At 42.5% G+C, this 24,332-nt stretch overlaps 1 protein-coding gene across 1 annotated transcript in view; it reads right to left on the bottom strand.

Annotated features, from left to right (window-relative positions):
• The window catches only part of NKD1 (NKD inhibitor of WNT signaling pathway 1), a 77,102-nt gene that overhangs the window by 8,689 nt on the left and 44,081 nt on the right, over positions 1 to 24,332 (bottom strand). Inside the window, exons 4-5 of the mRNA XM_070952893.1 lie at positions 23,347 to 23,404; positions 4,464 to 4,570 (exon numbers count right to left, since the gene is read on the bottom strand). Of these exons, the coding sequence (XP_070808994.1) occupies positions 4,464 to 4,570; positions 23,347 to 23,404 (165 nt within the window). The remainder of the gene's footprint in view (positions 1 to 4,463; positions 4,571 to 23,346; positions 23,405 to 24,332) is intronic.

Genomic DNA, 24,332 nt, shown 5'->3' with positions numbered 1-24,332 from the left:
AAACATACTTTATGTTTGAAGATGCTTTTCCAAAGGAGAAAATCTCTTTAATGTTGCTTTTATTAGCAGTGAGTGTTGAGAAAGTGGTTAAGCTGTGGCTTCAAAAGGCCCTCCAAGGAACAGATAATCTAGATCAGTGGTTCTCAACCTTTTTTCCCACCATGGACTCCCCTTTAAATACCTTTTGTGGCCATGGACCATGGCCACAGACCCCCCAAGACTTAACTCAAGATTTAAAACACTAGACTTAACAAACAATTCACGAACCCCCTGTGATATTGTGTTCCTCAGGAATCCATGGACCTTGGGAACTTCATCACTGGAAGCTTTCAAGAAGAGACTGGAAGCTTTCAAGAAGAGCCACCTGTCAGAAATGGTGTAGGGTCTCCTGCTTGGGCAGGAGGGGGGCTTGGACTACATGACCTACAAAGTCCCTTCCAACTCTGTTAATCTGTTCATCTGACCACAGGGTGAGAACCCTTGATCTAGACCCTTTCATTAGAGCTGTCCTTGAAGACTATTCAAGGCGTAATTCTGAGACAGCACTGGCCATGCATGTTGATGACTACTGGTGGAGCCAGGTCTGGTATGGTGCAACGATCCTTCCCTCCCTTAAGTCTCTCAGAGGCTTTTGACCCCCATCAACTTTGCTGTCCTTCTGGACTACCTATGGAGAAGAAGAGGAGGGGGAGGTCCTAAATGGCGGTGGTTCTTTCTATGTGGCAGAAAGTTATATGTTGGCAGATGTGGACAGATCACATGACCCCGGGACGCTGCAACCGTCATAAATACCAATCAGTTGCCAAGAGTCTGGATTTTGATCATGTGATGCTGCCACGTTAAGTCGTACGTGTGAAAAAAGTCACTTTTTTTCAGTGCTGCGGTAACGTTGAATGGTCACTAAACGAGCTGTTGTTGTAAGTCGAGGACTTACTTATAGTTCCTGAAAGGACACCTGGGTCTTCTTACCTGGCTAAGGTAAGAATTAAACTAGGGAGCTTTCCAGTTTCAGTCTTAAAAAGAGTTTTTTCCAAGGAGGAAAAACTGTTTGCACAACCGTCTCGTTTCAATCCGAGGCCTCACCTCAAACTTTACAGGACCTTCGCCTTCCTTCTGTGGCACTCGCGTGATCGGAGTCACGGGGAGAGCGAAGGAAGGCATGGGGGCCAATTAAAAGAAAAGCTGTTGCACTCAAGGAAAATAAACACTTCCAAATAGCTCTGGCAAGATGGAAGGCCTGAAATACCTCCTTGATCTGCTGACTTGAAACCAATTCCCTACAGCAGTTAACGGTAAAGCCCCCAGTTCCCCGCTGAGTTCAAAGGCAGCCGTCTCTTGCTTGTTACAGGCCCCTGCTTGAAAGCTGCCAAAAGACCCCTACACAGTTGTGGAAGTGGAGGTTCAGATTACACAAACATTCTCAGCTTCTTTAAAAGCCTCCGATTTAGACCTCTTTGGCTGTCTGTCGTAGTTTCAGTGCCCTGTCATAAAATGAAAGCTGCCTCCTGGGTGCTTAGGCCCTCGCTTGCACCACTGAGAAACTCTGATCTGAAATGCAAGCGGGCACATGCAGGTGCCCCCACTCCACACCTGACACAGGAGGAGATGCTTCTGTCTTGCACAGCCGGGAGATAGAAATCAGCACAGGGTATCTTGACGGCTAATCACGCAGTCCGACTGGATTTGGCATTTTTATCCACTTATCGAGTCCTTCCCCCGAGGTCCTGGGATGGGCAGATGCTGTTCTTCGATGGTGTGAAAAGATATCGTTGCAGGATGTAAGCTGCTCCAAGTCAAGCTGCCCTTTTGCAATTGACTGGTGGGGAGTTTGTCAATGCCGACAGATATTCAAATGTGCTTCAGAGGTTTTGGGATTGAACCAAGGCACCAATTATTATCACTGGTGCTATCTTTGCTTTCTTTTGCCATGTTCATTACACTTCTGTTTGCCAAGACTTTATATTTTGGGATTTTCTCCATTTGTTTCTCAACTGTTATGCTGTCTCCAAGTACTGCTGAGTCCACTATCCAGAGTTTTTTTTGTCTTTCTTATCAACAGTTTTTGATATGAGGTGTTATGTGGGGAGGGAGGGAGAGACGGAAGGAAGGAAGGAGAGAGAAAAGTACAGAAAAGGAAGAGAGGGAGATAGGGAAGCAATAGCACTTAGACTTATATACTGCTTCACAGTGCTTTTACAGTCCTCTCTAAGTGGTTTTACAGAATCAGCATATTGCCTCCAACAATCTGGCCCCTCATTTTACCGACCTCGGAAGGATGGAAGGCTGAAATCAACCTTGAGCCGGTGGGATTTGAACTGCCAGACTGCTGGCAATCAGCAGTCAGCAGAAGTGGCCTGCAGTACTGCACTCTAACCACTGCGCCACCATGGCTCTAGGAAGGAAGAAGATAGAAGAGTAGAGGGAAAAGAGAGAGGGTGAAGGAAGAGAGGAAGGGAGGGAAGGAAGGAAGGAGATAGAAGAGTAGAGGGAAAAGAGAGAGGGAGGGAGAGAGGGAAGGAAGGAAGAAGATAGAAGAGTAGAGGGAAAAGAGAGCGGGTGAAGGAAGAGAGGAAGAGAGGGAAGGAAGGAGATAGAAGAGTAGAGGAGAGAGAGAGGAAGGGAGGCAGGGAGAAGGGAAGGAGGGAGGGAGGGAGAGACTTAATCTTAAAGCCACTCAAATCATAGAAACCATTGACTGTGTTAGATATCAATGAAACTACAGGAAAAGTCCCTATTTTTTTCAAGGATCTCTCTCTGTTTGATTCACTAATTATATTTTGAAAGAGCAATCCAGGAGGCATAGGAGAGGGGGCGAAAAAAAAAGAAAAGATGAAAGCCTATTCTTTTCCAACTTCAGTTATCAGTCCTGGAACAGTCCTGGAACCATTTTGGCAAGATCACAGCCAACCTCGGAAGGCTCTTAATCTGTCTACTTAGCTGAATTTATACTCGGGGAGGAGAATTAGATCACTTACGTAGTTGTAATTGGCTCTGTTTACTCCCAGCATTATCTGTATCTTTTACAACAACAACATACTGATCACCTTTGGCAAGAAAGTAAGAAAACAGAAACTCGGAGAAAGAAGCGTGATGACAGCTAGCAGAGAGACTTCAGTAGCGCCAGTTCATGAGACATAGGAATAATACACAAACACACACAAATTTTTGCCACGGTTAGGATCTGTGGTGTTTGGCTGGCACGCATGGAACTACTGCATACACAAGAACACCACCAAATAAAAGGTCTCTCTCGAACCAAGTTTGATTCCTAGTGATTTCTTGGAATGAGCTATCCAGGTTTTTTTTTCTTCTCCTTTCAATTTGTTGTTTTTTCTAGTTTCTCAGTCTAGTCTACACTCCTGGTGGTCCTGATCGAACCTGGTCTGGCTTAGCTTTTCCAGATCAGCTAAGGTTAGCTAGTGCTGCAGGCCAATTGGGCATGAATCTAGAGCAGTGTTTCTCAACCTTGGTAGCTTGAAGATGGGTGGACTTCAACTCCCAGAATCCCCCAACCAGCAGCACTTACTAAAAAGCAGAGACATCACCCTGCCAACAAATGTGCATATAGTCCAGGCTATGGTTTTCCCAGTTGCAATGTATGTCTGTGAAAGTTGGACCATAAGGAAGGCTGAGGGCCAAAGAATTGAGGCCTTTGAACTCTGGTGCTGGAGAAGACTCCTGCGAGTCCCTTGGACTGCAAGGTGATCAAACCGGTCAGTCCTAGAGGAGATCAACCCTGACTGCTCTTTAGAAGGCCAGATCCTGAAGATGGAACTCAAATACTGTGGCCACCTAATGAGAAGGAAGGACTCCCTGGAGAAGAGCCTCATGCTGGGAACGATGGAGGGCAAAAGAAGAAGGGGACGACAGAGAACGAGGTGGCTGGATGGAGTCACTGAAGCAGTCGGCATGAGCTTAAATGGACTCCGGAGGATGGTAGAGGACAGGAAGGCCTGGAGGAACGTTGTCCATGGGGTTGCGATGGATCAGATACGATTTTGCAACTAACAACAACAACAACGTCACACACAAGATAATCCTCTCCAATATTTAGAATGCACTCCCAAATAGGGCACGCAGCTAGCAGTTCTCTGAACTCTTGAAGCTTCTTCTATCTTCCAGGAAAACAGGACACGCATTGAAGCAGGCTTGTGAAATGTTTCAAAGACAAAACATTTCAAGACTCCAAAATGCCGTTTCAAGTTCAAAAATGGGTTATTTCATCGTTTCTGGAAGCGTTCTGATCTTGTTCCAACTCTTCTGGAAGGGTTCCAAGCGCGAACCAGAGCCGTCCTGACCTCAGAACACTCCCCAAATGTTTGGAACCAAACCAGCATCGCTGTTTCGAACGACGCTTGCCTTCGCAAAACCACTAATATGGAGCCGATTAGGAGTCAAGTTGGATGGAAACGACCGTCTTTTCAAGATCTTAAGAGCAACTTGCAAAAGACCAACATGCTTACCTCAAATTTTAGCTGCTTCTTGGCATTTGCGCGGCCATCGGTTTCCTTTTCTGCTTTCTTCTCATCACCACTGCAAGCTCCCTCTGTCTTTTCTGGGGGCAGAGCAACTGGGTGCGAAAGAGAGAGGCGGAGTTAAGGAGAACGTTCTAGAAATTGCGTTGAGTTTAGCTGTAGGGAGGCACAAAATATCTCTAACCTGGTTCCAAGTTTAAAAGAGACGTCTGAGCATCCTTAGCGTGAAACAAACCTCTTGAATTTTTAGAGTTTTGTTCTAGGTTTGACCAGGAGTGAAATCTAGCAGGTTCTGACAGGTTCTGGAGAACCAGCAGCGGAAATTTTGAGTAGTTCGAAGAACTGACGAATACCACCTCTGGCTGGCCCCAGAGTAGGGTGGGAATTGAGATTTTGCAATATCCTTCCCCCAGGAATGGGGAGGGAATGGGGATTTAGCAGTACCCTTCCCCTGGAGTGGGGTGGAAATGGGGATTTTGCAGTATCCTTCCCCCAGGAATGGAGAGGGAATGGGGATTTTGTAGTAGCCTTCCCCCAGGAGTCGGGAGGGAATGGGGATTTTGCAGTAGCCTTCCCCCAGGAGTGGAGTAGAAATGGGGATTTTGCAGTAGCCTTTCCCTGGGGTGGGAATGGAGATTTTGCAGTATCCTTCCCCTGCCACGCCCACCAAGTCACACCCACAGAACCGGTAGTAAAAAAAATTGGATTTCACCACTGGGTTTGACCTACAGCACATTTTCCCACCACTAAACCCAGTTTAGCTCTATTGAGAGATGCATTTTTCAGGGCAAACCTCAAAACAATCAAAATAGCTGCACAGAAAGCTTTGTTCTGAACATGAAATTATAACCTATTTGTGGTTTCATGCTTAATTATTTGATATGTCAGGGATCTCATTGTAAAACCCATGTTTGTCAACCATGTTAAATTTTGGCTTCCTTTTCAACAACTCGGTACAACCATGAATTTTACATTGGTTTTTTTTTTCCTAAAAAGAATAACTCCCATGATCCTAACTTTGACATCCAAAATATAATTCGATTTAACACAATACAATATTGATAAGAGGACTCTGCCCTCTACTGAAATGCTCTCTGGTTGAAGAAAAATGGGCTTTTAAAACACACACACACACACACACACACACACACACACACACACACACACATACATTCAAAGGAAATACAAAAGTGAATTTTTCAAAAGAAAAAAAAAAGAAGCATTAAAAGAGAATGGGCTTGTTACAACTTGCATGCACGCATTTTTCCTTGTTCAAAGCCAACAGAAATTATCACCCCGTGTACCCATAAAACTAAATCAGATTGGATTTTTTTTAAAAAAAAATCTTAATGTCATAATGCTTCGGTTTGCACAATGGCTGTTGGCTTCTTTGGCAGTTTCTTGACTGGGATATTGTTTGCTTCTTGTTGGTCTGATATTACCAAGAGCCTTGGTGGCACAGCAGACTAAAGTGCTGTTAAGTAACACCAGCTGCCTGCAATTACTGCAAGTTCAAATCTCACCAGGCTCAAGGTTGACTCAGCCTTCCATCCTTCCGAGGTAGGTAAAATGAGGACCCGGATTGTGGGGACAATAAGCTGACTTTGTATAAAAAAGAACACTGCTTAGGAGGGCCCAAAAGCCCTACTAAGCAGGTACATACGAAAGTATGAAGGCTATTGCTTAACGCATTGTAAGACACCCTGAGTCTCCGGAGAAGGGCGGCATATAAATCAAACCATTAAATAAATAAATTAATTAACCTTGGAGTTAATCTATGCTCATCTGGGTGTTGATTGCTGGAGGAGATGTGCTGGGGTCCTTTTTGGTTCTCTTTTAGGCTGGTTGATTGTCTCTTTTGCACAGTCTACAAATGTTGTTAATGTCTATTGATGATTTGTCAGAGCGCCAGGCTTCTAGAAATTCCCTGGCGTCTTTATTAATTGCCTAGGCTGGTCACAAACTACAGATACAAACTTTTCCATCAACGGAGAAGGCATCACCCCTGGTGTAATACAGATCTATTTCTTTAAAGCCCCCTTCAAAAGCAGCCCAGATAACTTAAGATGGACAGCTATATGAATCTTTTAAATAAATACATACATACGTACGTAAATAAACAGGCTGTCTAGGATAAAAGATCATTGCATCAGTCAAACTGTTCCATCATTGGCGTAGATAGTATGGGGGGGGGGATATCAAAGGATTGCATTTTTGGCTCGAGGCAAACAAATTTCGTTTTAACACGCATTTAACAGAAATACAGAAAATTTAAGTGCTTTTAGGCTATATGCCCTTCAGCTGTCTGTCTCTATGCATAGGAAGCAGCACAGGACAATTAAAGAGATGTGTTCGCATCCCACACGCACCATAGAAAAGCAATGCGCTGAAAGCGTCTTTAAAAGAAAAATGCAAATAATGGCCGGGAAGAGTTCAAATTGGCAGCACGACAAACCCAAGAAAAACCACAAGGCAAAATGCTAAGAGTTCAGCTGCGCACCTGGTGACCTTCCACCCAAATCCTTGCCAACAATATTACATTTGTCTCGGCGAGATTGCCATCTTAAATAAACGGGAGATCGTCAAGGATCCCAGTTTTCATCTCAGAGCTGTTCAAAAGAGATCTGTGCGCAAGATCACTTCGGGGGGTGGGGTGGGCAGGGGTGAAATCCAGCAAGTTCCGACAGGTTCTGGAGAACCGGTAGAGCAGTTCGGAGAACCGGCAAATACCACCTCTGGCTGGCCCCAGAGTGGAGTGGGAATGGAGATTTTGCAATATCCTTCCCCCAGGAATGGGGAGGGAATGGGGATTTTGCAGTATCCTTCCCCTGGAGTGAGGTGGGAATGGAGATTTTGCAATATCCCCAGGAATGGGTGGAAATGGAAATTTTGAGCAGTTCGGAGAACTGGCAAATACCAAGTTCATTTAATGACCATATAATTCTCTTTATAACTGCAGTGATTCACTTAAGAACCATGGTATAAAAGAAGGACATAAGATCAGGCACAGGTCATTTCACAACCGCCTTCTTAGCGGTGGGGAATTTTGGTCCCAGCTTTTGGCCATTAGTTGAGGACTATGTCAATTCAATGGAGCCCAATTTTTTTACCTGCAAATTCTTAAGAGCAGGACAGACTGAAGGGGGAAAAAAAAATACTTCAGGTTTATTCCTGTGGTGGCATATTGCAAAAAAGATAGCAAGCTTGACAAATCAGCTTTTTGTGGACTAGTCTTGTTACACCTGGGCACAACCGGTCTTCTGAAATTCTCCAACTGTATATAGACAGTTTGCTTCAATTTCTCCAAAGAAGGAGAGGGGGGGAATCTCCAATCAGGATAAGATGTCTCCTTAAAAATGGCGGTCTCATTCCTTCTGTCCTTTGGAGAGAAGTGACCTTTGGGATTTATTGGGAATATAGGAAGTTGAGGAAGCTAGATTTTTTTCCCTCAGAACATCCAAAACCAAAACATGATTTTCTTCGTAGGGCCTTAGCATGTTGTATGAACCCAACGGTCAGTGGCTTTGGACGAGATTGCTGTCAGGCCTGGAAGCCATCTTTTTCGTTGGATCTTCAGGCCTGCCACATTTACTACTGTGGGAAACTGGGAGGGGGGATTGTATGGAGCCAGGGTGATATATAGTCATAATAACATTCCTTTCTCAGAAAGTCAAGGACATCTTGCCTTGCACTTGGAGGGATGGAACTGGGAGGCATCTCCAGTTGGGACGGTGCTTGGATTGGACCACGTGATGGACATGTGGGTGCAGGGGGAAGGGACTTGAACTTTCCTTTGTGTGGAGAAAACCTGGAAGATTTCAGATTCGGGTTTTCCCAGATGTGCCAATATGACATCTCTAATAAAATGGAACTTTGAAGAAACTCAAGCCTCGGAGTCTTCTTTGGTTGGGGGTGTTACTTGGAACCCTGACAATTGCTACACTTAGTTGTGTAAGTGTAAGCCACTTACAACTGTGGCTTGGTGTGCTAGGCGAACCCTGCCAATGTTGAATTGTGGAAGACACACCGCGATGAAGCATTCTGCCTCCACAAAACGTCTCCACAAGACTGCTTCTTTATTCATCTCCGTGCTACCCAGACAAATATGGCTGCCATCTCCCATGGCAACCATCTGCATGGCCACACTAGCCTTCAACCACCTCTTGTCCGCTTGCCCATTCTGTCAGCTGATCCCAACTAGCTGATTTCTGAGCCTCAACTTTCTCAATCTGAATAATTTATTTGACCGGACGGTCAGAAGAAGACAAATGGGATCATAGAAGACAAGACATGAAGAATTAATAACGTTCTCTCTGTTTGCACTGATCATTAATTCAACCAAAGTAACCCGCGTTTTAACTTTAACTCTCTTTTTTTCCACCCTTCCTTCAAACACGCTCAGGAAAAAGAAAAATTGACAGATATCGCCAAACCATATGGCACCTCTAAACTGCTATTAGTTCGCAATTATATCACTTCAATACCAGCTCAGGCACCTAGCTTAATTCTTTGCACTAAATAGCTTGATGAATTTATATAGCAGACAATCGTTTCTCTTTCTAATTAGTGGCCTGGCTGATAACGTTTCATCAACAGCAGCAGCTAGATTAAATGCCATACTTAACCATCTTCACCTAACCTACTTTGATGTTCACTTTTCCAAGCTTCAGAATACCTTTTGGATGGAGATCAGACGGCATTAAACAGAATTACTAATTAATTAAGCAAAGTTAAATTCTAAACACTGTTTGTTCTGTTAGCCAAAAGCCTCAACAGAACAGGCTTTTCCCATCTCTGCTAAGATCAAAGGATATGTATGTATATATATATTTTCCCCCTCTATCCTAGCCCTCCCCGCTCATCCTCCTCCTTCGAAAGTTAGCAAGTTCAGTTTAGATGGAACGGAAGATGAAAATGCTCTATCACTGTGTACAGAAAAGCCTTTTTTAAATTAAAAAAAAAACCTTCCAAATTACTGCCTCATAAAAGAAGACACACAGCTTCTGTTGGATCTCGTGACTTGGGCGCCAGATGACTACTAAGGGTGCAAAAGACTCCTAAAAATGAAAAAAAATGAAGGGAAAAAAACCCACCTCTGGGAGATCAGCAGATGGGGGCGAGGAGAAGGCAGTTTTTATAGTTCATCAAAAGGAGGTGCAAAACCAGAAATAGGTTATGGAACATTAGCTCGAGCAGCAGATGGTAAAACGCCTGGAGACTGATAAACTTTGGAGAACGGTCCCAGAAAAACGTCCCCAAATATAGGCAGGTTGAAGAAACGGGTGGAATGGGACAAAACCTACATTTAATTTAGTTCTGCCGGCATTTAAGCTTAAAGTAATGATAGGTAGCATAGTTACCTGTCAAGTACTGGGTAATCTTTCCTTGCTATCAAAACTGGAAGTGCCATACAAGTGGCACTCAAATATTTGGGGGGGGGGTGTTCCATACAGACAGGTGGTCCTTGGGTGAAACCTTCGGTTTCAGATATCTGTTTTTGAAAATCTCCTAAAACAGAGCCCCTAATTTAAGCAGTTCATTCACCAATAGAGAAATGACACTGATAGAAGAGACTATTTGTCGCTCAGGGTTGAATGGTGGGGTCCTCAGTGCTCTCTGAGCTGGATGTTTTCTTGCAGACGTTTCATGACCCAACTAGTTAACATAATCAGTGCTAAAAAGGGAGTGAGGTTTTGCACTGACATTGTTACCTAATTAGGTGATGAAACATCTGCAAAAAAACCACCAAGTTCAGAGAGCACCAGTAGAGACATGATTCACATCAGCCTACCAAAGAAACACAACAAGGTCCATATTCAGCGGTGTGTGATTGTGATAGCTTATCAGGACATACATGATGGATTTTCTAAGGCTTACCTGGCTCTGTCCCACCTTTGGCTGTGTTTAACCTTGCCTGGCCTTGTCCAATGGCTCAGGATTTTGTTAACTCCTACTGCTAACAAAAAGGGATCAAGAAAAGTGCAATAGGGAGAGGAGATCCAGCCTCAGAAGAGCTGAAGTGGCGCAGTGGTTACAGTGCAGTACTGCAGCTACTTCAGCTGACTGCTAGTTCAGCAGCTCAGCGGATCAAATCTCACCGGCTCAAGGTTGACTCAGCCTTCCATCCTTCCGAGGTGGGTAAAATGAGGACCCAGATTGTTGGGGGCAATGTGCTATTTAGTATACTGTCTTTGGTGTAAGCCACCCAGTCCTCAGAGAGTGGGCAGCATAGAAATATGACTAATAAAATAATAATAAAATAACACAAATGGCTGTTTTGTCCCAGAGTTGCTCAGTGCTTATATAGATTTGCAATTTAAAGATATAAGCCCTTTCTCAACCCCTCCATTTTTTTTAACGTATTTCTGTTGCCATCATCATGTTTTTTCATTTCATTTTGATTTTCGGAGGGAGGTTGTCTGGTGATCCCTTTAGGGTTGTTTTATTTTGAAGTTCCCAAGGAAAACCTACACAACACTAATTTAAATGAAGGTTGTGCGTAGGTAATATCATTAATAATGCAGACTTTGATCCCAACCAATCTCTTGGCTAACTTAGATGTGCCACGCGCACAAAAAGAAAAAAAAAAGAAAAGAAAAAGGCCCCCACATTTGCTGTGATAACAAGAGCTCTGAAAACGCCAAGATGATGGAATAATCATATTTCCCTTTTCATCAAAATTGCTTCCCATGGGGAGAGCTGTCACTGTGATCTTCACGGAGCTCACCGTACAAAAATAAGGCTGTGGAGACCAATTTTGAGTGTCCTTCTTGTTGCTGGGAACCAACCATACAACCCATGGTCCTGCAAACCGATTTAAACATATTGTGTTTAAATATGTAAAAAAAAAACCAAAAACATATTGTCCTGGACTGGTGCTCTAAACATCTCCATCTCTTCTAAAAAGTGCAGCCCGAAGAAAAAATTATTGATATGCTGTCTGACTTTCCACATAACCTGAAAATTATTATCCTTTGTTTTTATATCATCATGAGTTTCCACTGTAGTGAAAACTCACGCCAAAGGGGAAGATATGAAGGCACCTTAGACACCTGTAAAATCTTCTCTGAGGATAACCTGTCTATGATCTCTTTGGATATTCACTTTTAAAGACCCACCTTCTGGAGTAAACTAAATTTCAGGTAAAACCACACCTAGAATACTGCATCCAGTTTTGGTCACCAAACTATAAAAAAGATGTTGAGACTCTAGAAAAAGTGCAGAGAAGAGCAACCAGGATGATGAAGGGACTGGAGGCTAAAACATATGAAGAATGGTTACAGGAACTGGGCATGGCTAGTCTAGTGAAGAGAAGGACCAGGGGAGACATGATAGCAGTCATCCAACATTTGAGGGGCTGCCACAGAGAGGAGGGGGTCCAAGCTATTTTCCAAAGCACCTGAAGGCCAGACAAGGAATAACGGATGAAAACTGACTAAGAAGAGATTCAACCTAGAAATAAGGAGAAATTTTCTGACAGTGAGAACAATCAACCCAAGGAACAGAAGTTGCCTTCAAAGTTGTGGGAGCTTCATCACTTGAGACTTTCAAGAAAAGATTGGACTGCCATTTATCAGAAATGGTGTAGGGTCTCCTGCTTGAGTTAAGGGTTGGACTAGATGACCTATAAGGTACCTTCCAACTCTGTTAATCTGTTAATCCTATCTCATTTTCCTAGACTGAAAGTTCCAGACTTATCCTTCTAGATCTTCCTTACTAAACAGGAGAGGTGGTCAGGATTTCAACACCATCCCTCACAAAAATAGGTTGAGATTGTTAGGAAAGGTTTGCTCCAAACCAGTTTTCCTCAGTCAGGATGTCTCTAAACGTGAGGGACCAAATAAATAAATAAATAAATTTATTTCTATACCGCCCTTCTCCCGAAGGACTCAGGGCGGTGTACAGTCTATTTAAAAACACAAAAACACGACAACAATTTAAAATTTAAAATCATTAAATAATTAGGCTCCAATTAAAATCCCAAAAATTTAAAATACCCCAATTTAAAATGTTATGTTAATAGCCCTGCCTGGCGGAACAACAGGGTCTTCAGAGCGCAGCGAAACACCCAGAGGTCGGAAATCTTTCGTATTTCGGGGGGCAGTTCATTCCACAGGGCTGGGGCTCCCACAGAGAAGGCCCTCCCCCTGGGTGTCGCCAGCCGACATAACTTGGCTGATGGCACCCGGAGGAGACCCTCTCTGTGGGAGCGGACTGGTCGGTGGGAGGCTATTGGTGGCAGAAGTCGGTCTCGAAGGTACCCGGGTCCTATGCCATGGAGCGCTTTAAAGGTGGTAACCAACACCTTGAATCGCACCCGGAAGACCACTGGGAGCGAGTGCAGCTCGCGCAGGAGGGGTGTCACGCGGGCACAACGAGGTGCGCCCATAACCACCCGCGCGGCCGCATTCTGGACCAGTTGGAGCCTCCGAGTGCTCTTCAAGGGGAGCCCCATGTAGAGAGCATTACAATAGTCCAACCGGGAGGTGACAAGGGCGTGAGTGACCGTGCGCAATTCCAAGCCATCAGATTGTTCACCTAAAACAGGCCAGCTGGTTGCCTGTAAAGATAATGAATGTTTCCCGATTGTCCCAAAGGTGCTTTTTCAAGAGGCAACTTTGTTTTTCCTTGAAAACGTTTTGCTTCTCATCCAAGAAGCTTCTTCAATCTTCAAGGAAAATCCAAGGAAGTCCAGTTGCCTCTTGAAAAAACACCTTAGGGACAACTATGACCTGGATGACTGAGAATCTCCATAGACATTTACCCGTTGACTTTAAATTTACTATCTTCTTTTTAACTCACAGACTAATAACAGTTCCATTAAAATTTAGGGGGAGGGGTGAAATATAAGGGGGTGGAAAAGGGAAGCTTGACTCCAAATAAATGCTAGATTTTCATTTTTTTTTTTCCTTCATAGGAAAATAAAGCTGATTTGTACCACGACTACGAGGTCTGGATATGATTGAGATGAAACATCTGTTAAAGGAGAATGGAAAAAAAAAAAACCCTCCTTCCCCCCCTCCCCACTAAAAATACATCTCTATTTTCCATCCCTTCTTCTCAAACTGAAAACATGTGATGAAATCCCTGAAGCGACTTCAGAACTATAAAAAGTCACTTCAGTATCTGAAGCAAGTCAGAGAAATTCCACCCGCCATGCTGAGTTTTTATGAAGAGCAGATTTTAAGAGGAGGGAGGGGGTAGAAAGCTATAATCTGTCTAGGTAACAAAGGCTACCTTATTCTCTGCTTGCTGAGTAAAACTGAGGAGGTGTTTTTTTTTTTTTTGCAGCTACCCGGAGAAAAATAAGGTTGAAACAGACAATAAAGTCCCTGATAGTTTTCAATGCTCTTCAAGCTAGGACCTCAAGCTGGCTGAAGCTCTTTCCTTTTTCCTCCCCTCTTTGGCTCTTTTCTGCCCCACGCTTGCTGTTAGCGTTATTTGTTACAGTTTTCCCCCCAAGAACAATGGGGTTGTTGTGCCTGAAAACATTCAGCCCCCGGGGGCTTCCAGAATTTAACCAAGCCATATGAACGTTATGAAAAGACAGCTTGCAAGTTCTCTCCTCCAATTATTTCTTGCTTTCACCCCACTCCCCACCTTTGGAGGACAGAAAAGAGGGCTCTATAAATGCACTCGTGCGTGCATGTAGACACCCCCTCCCCTTTTCGTAGATTCTTGACTTAGATTTTAAAAACTATACTGCTCACCCTCCCTCCCACCAACCAGACTAGAGAAACTGGTGGGTTTCTGTTGTCCTTTCTCAGAAATACATAGAGATGGAAGAAGATGTTTGGCTCATATTTGGACTGCAGATAAGAGCATCCTTAACAGAAGACTTTCTACATTACAGGTGGAATTCAGCCCAAAATTTGTGTGTCTCAGTTAAGTGAGTTTTGCGACCTTTCTTGCCACAATTTTTAACTGAATCACTGCAGGTGTTATGTTAGTAACATGGTAGTTTTTTTTTTTTTTAATTTGATTTATATGCCGCCCTTCTCCGGAGACTCAGGGTGGCTTACAATGTGCTAAGCAATAACTAAGTAAACCTGGCTTCCCTATGTTTCATATTTATGACCTTTGCAGTGTCCCAGGGGGTCACGCCAGAGGTGGGTTTCAGCAGGTTCTGACCAGTTCTGGAGAACCGGTAGCGGAAATTTTGAGTAGTTTGGATACCACTTCTGACTGGCCCCTTCCCCATCTATTCCCTGCCTCCCAAATCCCAGCTGATTAGGAGGAAATGGGGATTTTGCAGTATCCTTCCCCTGCCATGCCTACCAAGCCATGCCACGCCCACCAAGCCACACCCACAGAACCGGTAGTAAAAAAATTTGAAACCCACCACTGGGTCACGTGATCCCCTTTTGCGACCTTCAAAGTCAATGGGGAAGCCAGATTCACTTAACAACCGGGTCACTAACTGAACAGCTGCACTGATTCACTTAATAGCCAGAAAGGTCGTAAAATGGGGGGGGGACTCACTTAATAAATATCTCACTTAGCAACATACATTTTGGGCTCAAGTGTGGCCGAGGACTACCTATATAGAGATGACCTTGGGGAAGGAATGGATGATCCGTGATGGGACATGAAACAGCGACTCAATCTTGGGAAAATGGAAAGTCCAAGAAAGAAACTCAAAGTAATTCCTTCTTGATATTATTTGGTGTACAACAGGAGAGAAAGAAATACCGATGACAAGATTTATTATTATACCCTGCAAAATGCTTATTCTTATTATTGTACTTGACAACAATAAAGTCATATTCCTGTTATCCTGGTGGCATATGTTTCCTGACCTGATCCGGAATCTTAGATAGATAGATAGATAGATAGATAGATAGATAGATAGATAGATAGGTGGATGATAGAATTCTTTATTGGTCAAGTGCGATTGGACACACAAGGAATTTGTCTTTGGTGCATATGCTCCAAGTGTACATAAAAAGAAAAGATACATTCATCAAGAATCATAAGGTACAACATTTAATGATTTAATGATACAACATTAAATGTTGTACCTTATGATTCTTGATGAATCATAAACAAATAAGCAATAACAAGGGAACAAATAAGCAATAAAATCATATTAGGAAACAGTCAATATAAATCGTAAGGATACCAGCAACAAGGTTACAGTCATACAGTCATAAGTGGGAGAAGATGGGTGATAGGAACGATGAGAAGATTAATAGTAATGCAGACTTAGTAACTAGTTTTAGATTATATTCTGAAACCAATCTTAGTAGATCCTTTTAGTAGCTATAAAACCTGATTATCTTTCCAGATCTACCTTAATAAATACTGCAACTTGGAATACTGCATTCAGTTATGGTTGCCACGATGTAAAAAAGATGTTGAGACTCTAGAAAGAGTGCAGAGAAGAGCAACAAAGAGGATTAGGGGACTGGAGGCTAAACCATATGAAGAACAGTTGCAGGAACTGGGGATGTGTAGTTTAATGAAAAGAAGGACTAGCGGAGACATGATAGCAGTCTTCCAATATCTCAGGGGTTGCCACAAAGAAGAGGGAGTCAAGCTATTCTCCAAAGCACTTGAGGGCACTTAAAACTAAGGAGAAATTTCTTGACAGTTAGAACAATTAATCAGTGGAACAAGTTGCCTCCAGAAGTTGTAAATGCTCCAATGCTGGAAGTTTTTAAGATGTTGGATAACCATTTGTCTGAAGTGGTGTAGGGTTTCCTGCCTAAGCAGGGGGTTCTATTCTATTCTATTCTATTCTATTCTATTCTATTCTATTCTATTCTATTCTATTCTATTCTATTCTATATATATATAGTGTATACTCAAGCTTCCAGTTGCAATGTTTTCTAATTCTGAGAAGATCATCATGATCAAATCGAGATTAAAACTGAATCAGTCTATCTTTAATCCCTCCAAGAGCCTTAACTTCAGTATGTGGGAGAAAAGAAGACACCCCCTTTTAAAAAAAAGCCAGGTGACCCAAAAGTACTAGGACTTTCAAGTCTAAAAGAAAAAAAAATCAAACCAGACAGAAGTTAAATTAGGCAATGATAGTCAAGAGAGTTTCTATTTTCCTGCTGCAGGATAAACAAAATAACTCAGCTGTAGCTGCCGAAAACTGAGTCAACAACCTGTCCTTGTGGCTTAGAGCTTTGATGTTGACTTTTGTTCTTTCCACAATTTTTTTTTTTAAAAAAGGACTCGTGTAACAGTCCTTTTACCAAAAGACAATCTTAATCCCAGAATCCACAGCCTTTCGCTGTTGACCGGTTAAACCAGTGAAGAAGAAAAGGATTTGATTAAGCCTTGCAGTGCAACCTTGGAAATTAAATCCAGTATCTTTTTTTTTTTTTTTTGGACTTAAGTAGAGAGGGGGTTTTTTTATTAGTATTTTGGCTGCTGGTGCTGACTGCGGGTAACTCCATAAAGTGTGGGAAGTAATAGATCCAATTTGGAACAAAATCACTGAATTCTACTGCTTATCTAATGGGGGCTTTGTCAGATCCCTGTCGTTCTTCTATATCTTCTCGGGTGAAGCATCAGTAGGTCACCAGATGTTCTAAATGTTTGGGGAGCAACATATCCAAAAATACTTTGGGGGCTAACCATAAAGGCAAGAAATACACAGACCCATCAAAGGCAGCTAAGTCGTCCGCTAGAACATAAGATTAATAGGGTTGGGAGCAGGGGTGAAATCCAGCAGGTTCTGACAGGTTCTGGAGAACTGGTAGCGGAAATTTTGAGCAGTTCGGAGAGTCGGTAGAGGAAATTTTGAATAATTTGGAGAACCGGCATATCCCACCTTTGGCTGGTGGGTATGGAGTTTCTGCAATATCCTTCTCCCAGGAGTGGGGAGGGAATGGGGATTTTGCAGTATCCTTCCCCCAGGAGTGGGGAGGGAATGGGGCTTTTGTAGTACCCTTCCCCTACAGTGGGGTGGGAATGGAGATTTTGCAGTATCCTTCCCCTGCCACGCTCATCACACCCACCAAGCCACACCCACAGAACCAGTAGTAAAAAATTTTGGATTTCACCACTGGTTGGAAGGGATCTTAGAAGTCTTCTAGTCCAACCCCATCCATGGCAGGAGAGCCGATGCCATTCCAGATTTTCTTTGTGCTCGATGAGAGGGATACACATGATCCTATCACATCTAATCCCTCCCATCAATATATCAGAAAAATCCAGAATATCACGAAGAAGAATTTTCACAGATTGTTGGTTCACAAGAAAGAAGTAGGTAATGTGTTATATCAGTTTTTCGGAATCTGGATTTGTTGAATAAGCTACTAGGGCTGTTACCTATCCCATAAACCACAATGGTTAAATTCGCACAGCCTATCAAGTCAAAACTAGGCAATTATGTTATTGTCAGCAAAATTATGTGAATTCCGGTTCTCTGTGATGAAAATCATGAACAGTTAGGAGTTGAGTACAACTTCCCTACAGCACAGCTATAAGGCCAACCTTCTTAGATTTAGAAAACTAGGAAAGATGGAAAAAGGATCACCAACATGATCGCCAATGTCCGATGACGGATATGGCACAAGAAGAAGAAGGAAAGATGGGTGATTGTTAAGGACTGGGATAAAAGAACACATGGAAAATTTAGAATTGCAGATCTTTTGTAGTGTACCCAGAAAGTTGCTATATGGTCATATTGTTCTGCCCCAGCTACGGACCCCAAAGAACGCAGCACACACAAAGTCTGTACAAATCTTAGTTTACTAAATTAAATCAGGGGTTTTTTTTTGAAACAAAGGCTGTTAATTAACTTTCTTAACAGCCTACAAGAATCCAAAGAATAAATAACCGTAATCATACTATGGTTGGCAGAAAGCCCAGAAGCAATTTGCAGAGAACTAAGATCAAGACGCGAAGGAGAGTGAACGAAGTTGTTCCCTGCAAATTGCCTCAGTTGTCGTCCTTCCTTAAATAGGCTAAGGGAGTGGCCAATTAGCCCCAAGCCTTATTCTCGAAGAGACCTCCTCCTGAGGAGCCACTCCTGCCTTTTGGCAGCTCTGCGCACCCATGCATCGAGAAGAGGCTCCTCCTCTTCGTCCTCTTCACTTAAGGGAGCTTCTGGAGGTTCTGAAGGCCCTGGCTGAATCCCTGCCTCTGGCACCACATCTTCTCCAGCCTCCTCATTGTCCAACTCGAGTGCCAGCTGCACAGGCTGCTGGCGCAGCACCACACCAGCCTCCTCGCTGTCGGAATCAGCTACTAGCTGCACAGACCGCTGTCGGGCCACAACACATATCCCTCTAAGTCACCAGGGGTTCAGTCTTGAATTGAAAGTAATGTGACTTCAAAGTGATTCAATCTTTCGCTTGATATTGGAACGGGGAGAAACGCCGTCTTATCTATAGTTTAATGAAACGAGTCTACCTCAAATTGTAATTTATGAAGCTAGACCAGTGGTTCTCAATCTGTGATCCACGGACCCCTGGGAGGGGCGTGATGTCTGCGAAGAGGTGAAGAAATGATTTAAATCTGGAGTTAAGTCTTCGGTGTCCATGGCCGCAAAAGCTATTGAAAGGGGGTTGCTGCTGAAGAAAAAGGTTGAGAACCACTGAGCTAGATGATTTCAGAAAGTCATCGTGATGAATCACAGATTTGGGATCCTGTTCACACAACACTGTAGTTAGCATTCAACTGCAACCGAAAATGAAGCAAAGCCGATAAACAATGGTTGGAAACGAATCAGAGAGAAGCAACTTGGAATTGAGGAGAAACTTCCTAACAATGAGGACAATTAACCAGTGGAATAGCTTGCCTCCAGAAATTGTGGGCTCTCCATCACTGGAGGTTTTTGAAAAAGAGTATAGATAGGCACTTAAAAGACATGGTATAGGTTCTCCTGCTTGAACAGGGGGCTGGACTAGAAGACCTCCAAGGTCCCTTCCAGATTCTATTCTATTCTATTCTATTCTATTCTATTCTATTCTATTCTATTCTATTCTATTCTATTCTATTCTATATTCCATCCCAATCTCTTCTCTTCTCTTCTCTTCTCTTCTCTTCTCTTCTCTTCTCTTCCCTTCCCTTCCCTTCCCTTCCATTCCATTCCCTTCCCTTCCCTTCCATTCTTCATTCCAATACATTCTATTCTATTCTATACTCTACTCTACTCTACTCTACTCTACTCTACTCTACTCTACTCCTACTCCTACTCTACTCTACTTTCCATCCCAATCTATTATTCTATTCTATTCTATATTCCATCCCAATCTATTATTCTATTCTATTCTATTTTCCATCCCAATCTATTATTCTATTCTATTCTATTCTATTCTATTCTATTCTATTCTATTCTATTCTATTCTATTCTATTCTATTCTATATTCCTATTCCATCCCAACTATTTCTATTCTATTCTATTCTATTCTATTCTATTCTATTCTATTCTATTCTATTCTATTCTATTCTATTCTATTTATTCTATTCTATTCTATTCCTACTCCTACTCCATAGATAGTGCTGAACAAGGTATCCATCCATACAACAAGAAGAAAAGAAAAGTAGAACACGAGAACGCAAGTATCAACCTATCTCACTACAGGAGAAACTAAGAAAGTAAAAAAAAAAAACCTCTTCCAAAGTAAAATCTGAATCTGCCTTCTCAGAGCAAGCAACAGTGAGAACCGATCTTCTTGTGCATAAAGAAAAGATATCAAACAAAAGAGATTTCTAATGCATAAGAAGCAGCTCTACAGCTGCTGAAGATATGTTCCGAATGTTAGGCTAGTCTTAATGGGAGCTTTGTTGGCTCGGTTTCAGGTCACAATATTTTTCTTTTCATTATAGATTTAGCGTTAAAACATTGCACTACAGGGAAAATGGGGAAAAAAGTGAATGTTGAAATGCAAAGACAGGACAAGGCAAGAAAGAGAGAGGCAGAGGGAAGGAAAGGAAAGGAAAGATAAGGAAGGGAAGGAAAGGAAAGGAAAGGAAAGGAAAGGAAAGGAAAGGAAAGGAAAGGAAAGGAAAGGAAAGGAAAGGAAAGGAAAGGAAAGGAAAGGAAAGGAATATAGAATGAATGAAGGGAAGGGAAGGGAAGGGAAGGGAAGGGAAGGGAAGGGAAGGGAAGGGAAGGGAAGGGAAGGGAAGGGAAGGGAAGGGAAGGGAAGGGAAGGGAAAGGAAAGGAAAGGAAAGGAAAGGAAAGGAAAGGAAAGGAAAGGAAAGGAAAGGAAAGGAAAGGAAAGGAAAGGAAAGGAATATAGAATGAATGAAGGGAAGGGAAGGGAAGGGAAGGGAAGGGAAGGGAAGGGAAGGGAAGGGAAGGGAAGGGAAGGGAAGGGAAGGGAAGGGAAGGGAAGGGAAGGGAAGGGAAGGGAAGGGAAGGGAAAGGAAAGGAAAGGAAAGGAAAGGAAAGGAAAGGAAAGGAAAGGAAAGGAAAGGAAAGGAAAGGAAAGGAAAGGAAAGGAAAGGAATATAGAATGAATGAAGGGAAGGGAAGGGAAGGGAAGGGAAGGGAAGGGAAGGGAAGGGAGGGAAGGGAAGGGAAGGGAAGGGAAGGGAAGGGAAAGGAAAGGAAAGGAAAGGAAAGGAAAGGAAAGGAAAGGAAAGGAAAGGAAAGGAAAGGAAAGGAAAGGAAAGGAAAGGAAAGGAATATAGAATGGATGAAGGGAAGGGAAGGGAAAGGAAAGGAAAGGAAAGGAAAGGAAAGGAAAGGAAAGGAAAGGAAAGGAAAGGAAAGGAAAGGAAAGGAAAGGAAAGGAATATAGAATGAATGAAGGGAAGGGAAGGGAAGGGAAGGGAAGGGAAGGGAAGGGAAGGAAGGGAAGGAAAGGAAAGGAAAGGAAAGGAAAGGAAAGGAAAGGAAAGGAAAGGAAAGGAAAGGAAAGGAAAGGAATATAGAATGGATGAAGGGAAGGGAAGGAGGGAAGGGAAAGGAAAGGAAAGGAAAGGAAAGGAAAGGAAAGGAAAGGAAAGGAAAGGAAAGGAAAGGAAAGGAAAGGAAAAGGAAAGGAAAGGAAAGGAAAGGAAAGGGAATCCACTGTTGAAATATTCTTCCAACTTTTTAAAGTGATGTCCACGTATATATTGACAATGGATTCTATACCCCAACCCAACAGGAACATCTCCGAGGGGAGTTCATAGAGGCAAAATGAGGCGAAATGCAAAAGAAAGACAAATTATTAAAATGCAAGGAACTTAAACACATTTCTATTTCTTAAACATATACCTGGAAACTCAAAGAGGTGGGGGAGAGCATCCATCCCTCTCGATTGCATTCGCACAGTAAACAGCCTAAGCAAAGAAACAACTTTTTTTTTTTTTTAGGAAGGTGCCTGAAAGTTATGGAAACAGACACTTCTCAAAGATTAGGAAGACAAAAGACACGGAGGCAGAGGAGACACTCTCTGTAATGAGCAAACTCAGATAATGAGGCAGGGGATTGCATATAAAATGGGGCTCCTGGAAACCAAGGGGTTGTCAGAATGCCTGTGGAGGAGAAACTGAACTTGGCAAATGAATAAAAGTTTCTTTCTTCCTCACCCCAAAACAACTCGGCGAGCGTTGATTATGCTCACCGACCGCCGAATGCAAGAGATTTGGGAGACAAATGAGAAGAGGGAGAAGAAAGAATGGAACAAAAGATGGAAGGATTCCACTACAGGTAGTCCTCGACTTACAACAGTTCATTTAGTGACGGGAGTTACCACGGCACTGGAAAAAGTGACTTACGACCGGTTTTTCACACTTATGACCGTTGCAGTATCCCCGCATATTTGCATTCGGATGCTTGACAACTGGTTCATATTTATGACGGTTGCGGCGTCCCCAGGGTCACATGATCTCAGTTTGCGACCTTCCAACAAGTAATGTCAATGGGGAAGCTGGATTCACTTAACAACAATGTTGCTCACTTAACAACTGCAGGGATTCACTTAAGGACTGTGGCAAGACAAGTCGTAGAATGGGGTTAAAGCTCACTTAATGAATTTTTGTCACTTAGCGACATAAATGTCGGGCTCCATTGTGGTCGTCAGTCGAGGACTACTTGTACAGATCTTCCTTGTAGGGTTTCTCCAGGTAGCTCCATCCTTAATAATGAAGATCTTGTTCGTTTTGTATAAATTGCTCATAGGATTCAAATAAGAATTCAATTTTTAAAAAGGAAGCCCATGAACAGTAGAGAGAAAGGAAGGTCAAAATAAACAAAGAAATATATGACTAAGGCAGTGGTGAAATGTAAAATTTGTTACTACCGGTTCTGTGGGCGTGGCTTGGTGGTGGTGGTGGGGTAATGTGACTGAATGGGCGTGGCCAACTTTTTCTTTCTTTTTACTTTTAAAAGCATTTTTTCTACAACCTCTTCGACCAAAGAGGTTGTAAAAAAAAAATCCTTTTAAAAGGCTCTGACGATCCCAGCTGAGCCACGCGATCGTCAGAGGCTTTTTTTTTTTTTGCTTTTAAAAGCATTTTTTCTACAACCTCTTCAAGAGGTTGTAAAAAAAATGCCTTTAAAAGGCTCTGGCAATCCCAGCTGAGTTGCCTGATCGTCAGAGCCTTTTAAAAGCATTTTTTTTGGCTGAAGAAAAAAATGCTTTTAAAAGTAAAAAAAAAAAAAAAGCCTCTGATGATCGTGCAGCTCAGCTGGGCATGGGGGAGGGGCAGGGATTTTTGCTACCGGTTGTCCGAACCAACTGCTGCCATCGCTTCCGGATCGGGCGATCCGGTCTGAACCGGGAGCATTTCACCCCTGGACTAAGGCTTGGAATCAAAAATATTACAAGGTGGGCCAGATGACAAGCAGGATATTTCTTTGCCCCTCTCCCCCAATGCACGTTGACCAACGTACATCCTTGTGCTTGGGGGAAAAAATATCAAGAGAGACAAATGTTTGCTTTTGTTATGTGTATATATATAAAAAATCACCTTCGAGATGAAAATGTTCGTTTTCAAGCGCCTCCCTGAAAATTTCACCAGCTGCCTCCTGTACGGGGAAAGAAAAAAAAAGAGATGTCTGTTAGTTTATTTCATATTAAAAAAAATAATTATTTTTATTTGGCACTCACATTAATCAAGCACAAAAACAGCACCCGGTTACAAAGTCAACACCTGAGTCTATAAAGCTAATGGCACTCGGCTTCACCACCATCAAAAGTGACAACGGCACTGGAAAAAGTGACTTAGAACCCAGTCCTCACACTTACAACCGGCACCCGCCTCCTCACAGTCACAAAATTCAGGCACTTGGCATATATGTACAAACATGGCAGGTGTACCGGGTCACGTGACCACCTTCTAGAACCTTCCCAACAAAGTCCGTGAGGGAAACCAGAATAGAATAGCATAGAATAATGAGTAGAAATAGAATAGAATAAAATAAAATAATGAATAGAATAGAATAGAATAGAATAGAATAGAATAGAATAGAATAGAATAGAATAGAAACAGAAAAAAATAATGAATAGAATAATGAATAGAAATAGAAATAGAATAAAATAAAATGATGAATAGAATAATGACTAGAATTAGAATAAAATAAAATAATGAATAGAATAGAATAGAATAGAATAGAATAGAATAGAATAGAATAGAATAGAATAATGAATAGAATGACTAGAAATAGAAATAGCATAGAATAAAATAATGAATAGAATAGAATAATGAATAGAATAGAATAGCTTTATTGTCACTTTGAATGTACACCAATCAGCATACAATATAATGAAATTACATTGCATATTACTGCAATGTAACAATTGCAGTGACTCGTTTAACAACCGTGGCAGAAAAAGCCATCATAAACGTGGCCGCAACTCACTTAACCACTGGCTCAGCAGTGGAAAGTGTGGTTGTGGGTCCAAGTGTGGTTGTATGTTGACGACTACAACTTACTATCTGGCCCAAATTCATCC

Source organism: Pituophis catenifer, unplaced genomic scaffold, assembly GCF_029215685.1.
Source record: "Pituophis catenifer annectens isolate HBS135680 unplaced genomic scaffold, rPitCat1.0.hap2 SCAF_13, whole genome shotgun sequence".
In the NCBI taxonomy this organism is placed as follows: Eukaryota; Metazoa; Chordata; class Lepidosauria; order Squamata; family Colubridae; genus Pituophis; species Pituophis catenifer.
The sequence above is the reverse complement of the archived record's forward strand: the minus strand, read 5'-3'. Positions and strand labels throughout refer to the sequence as shown.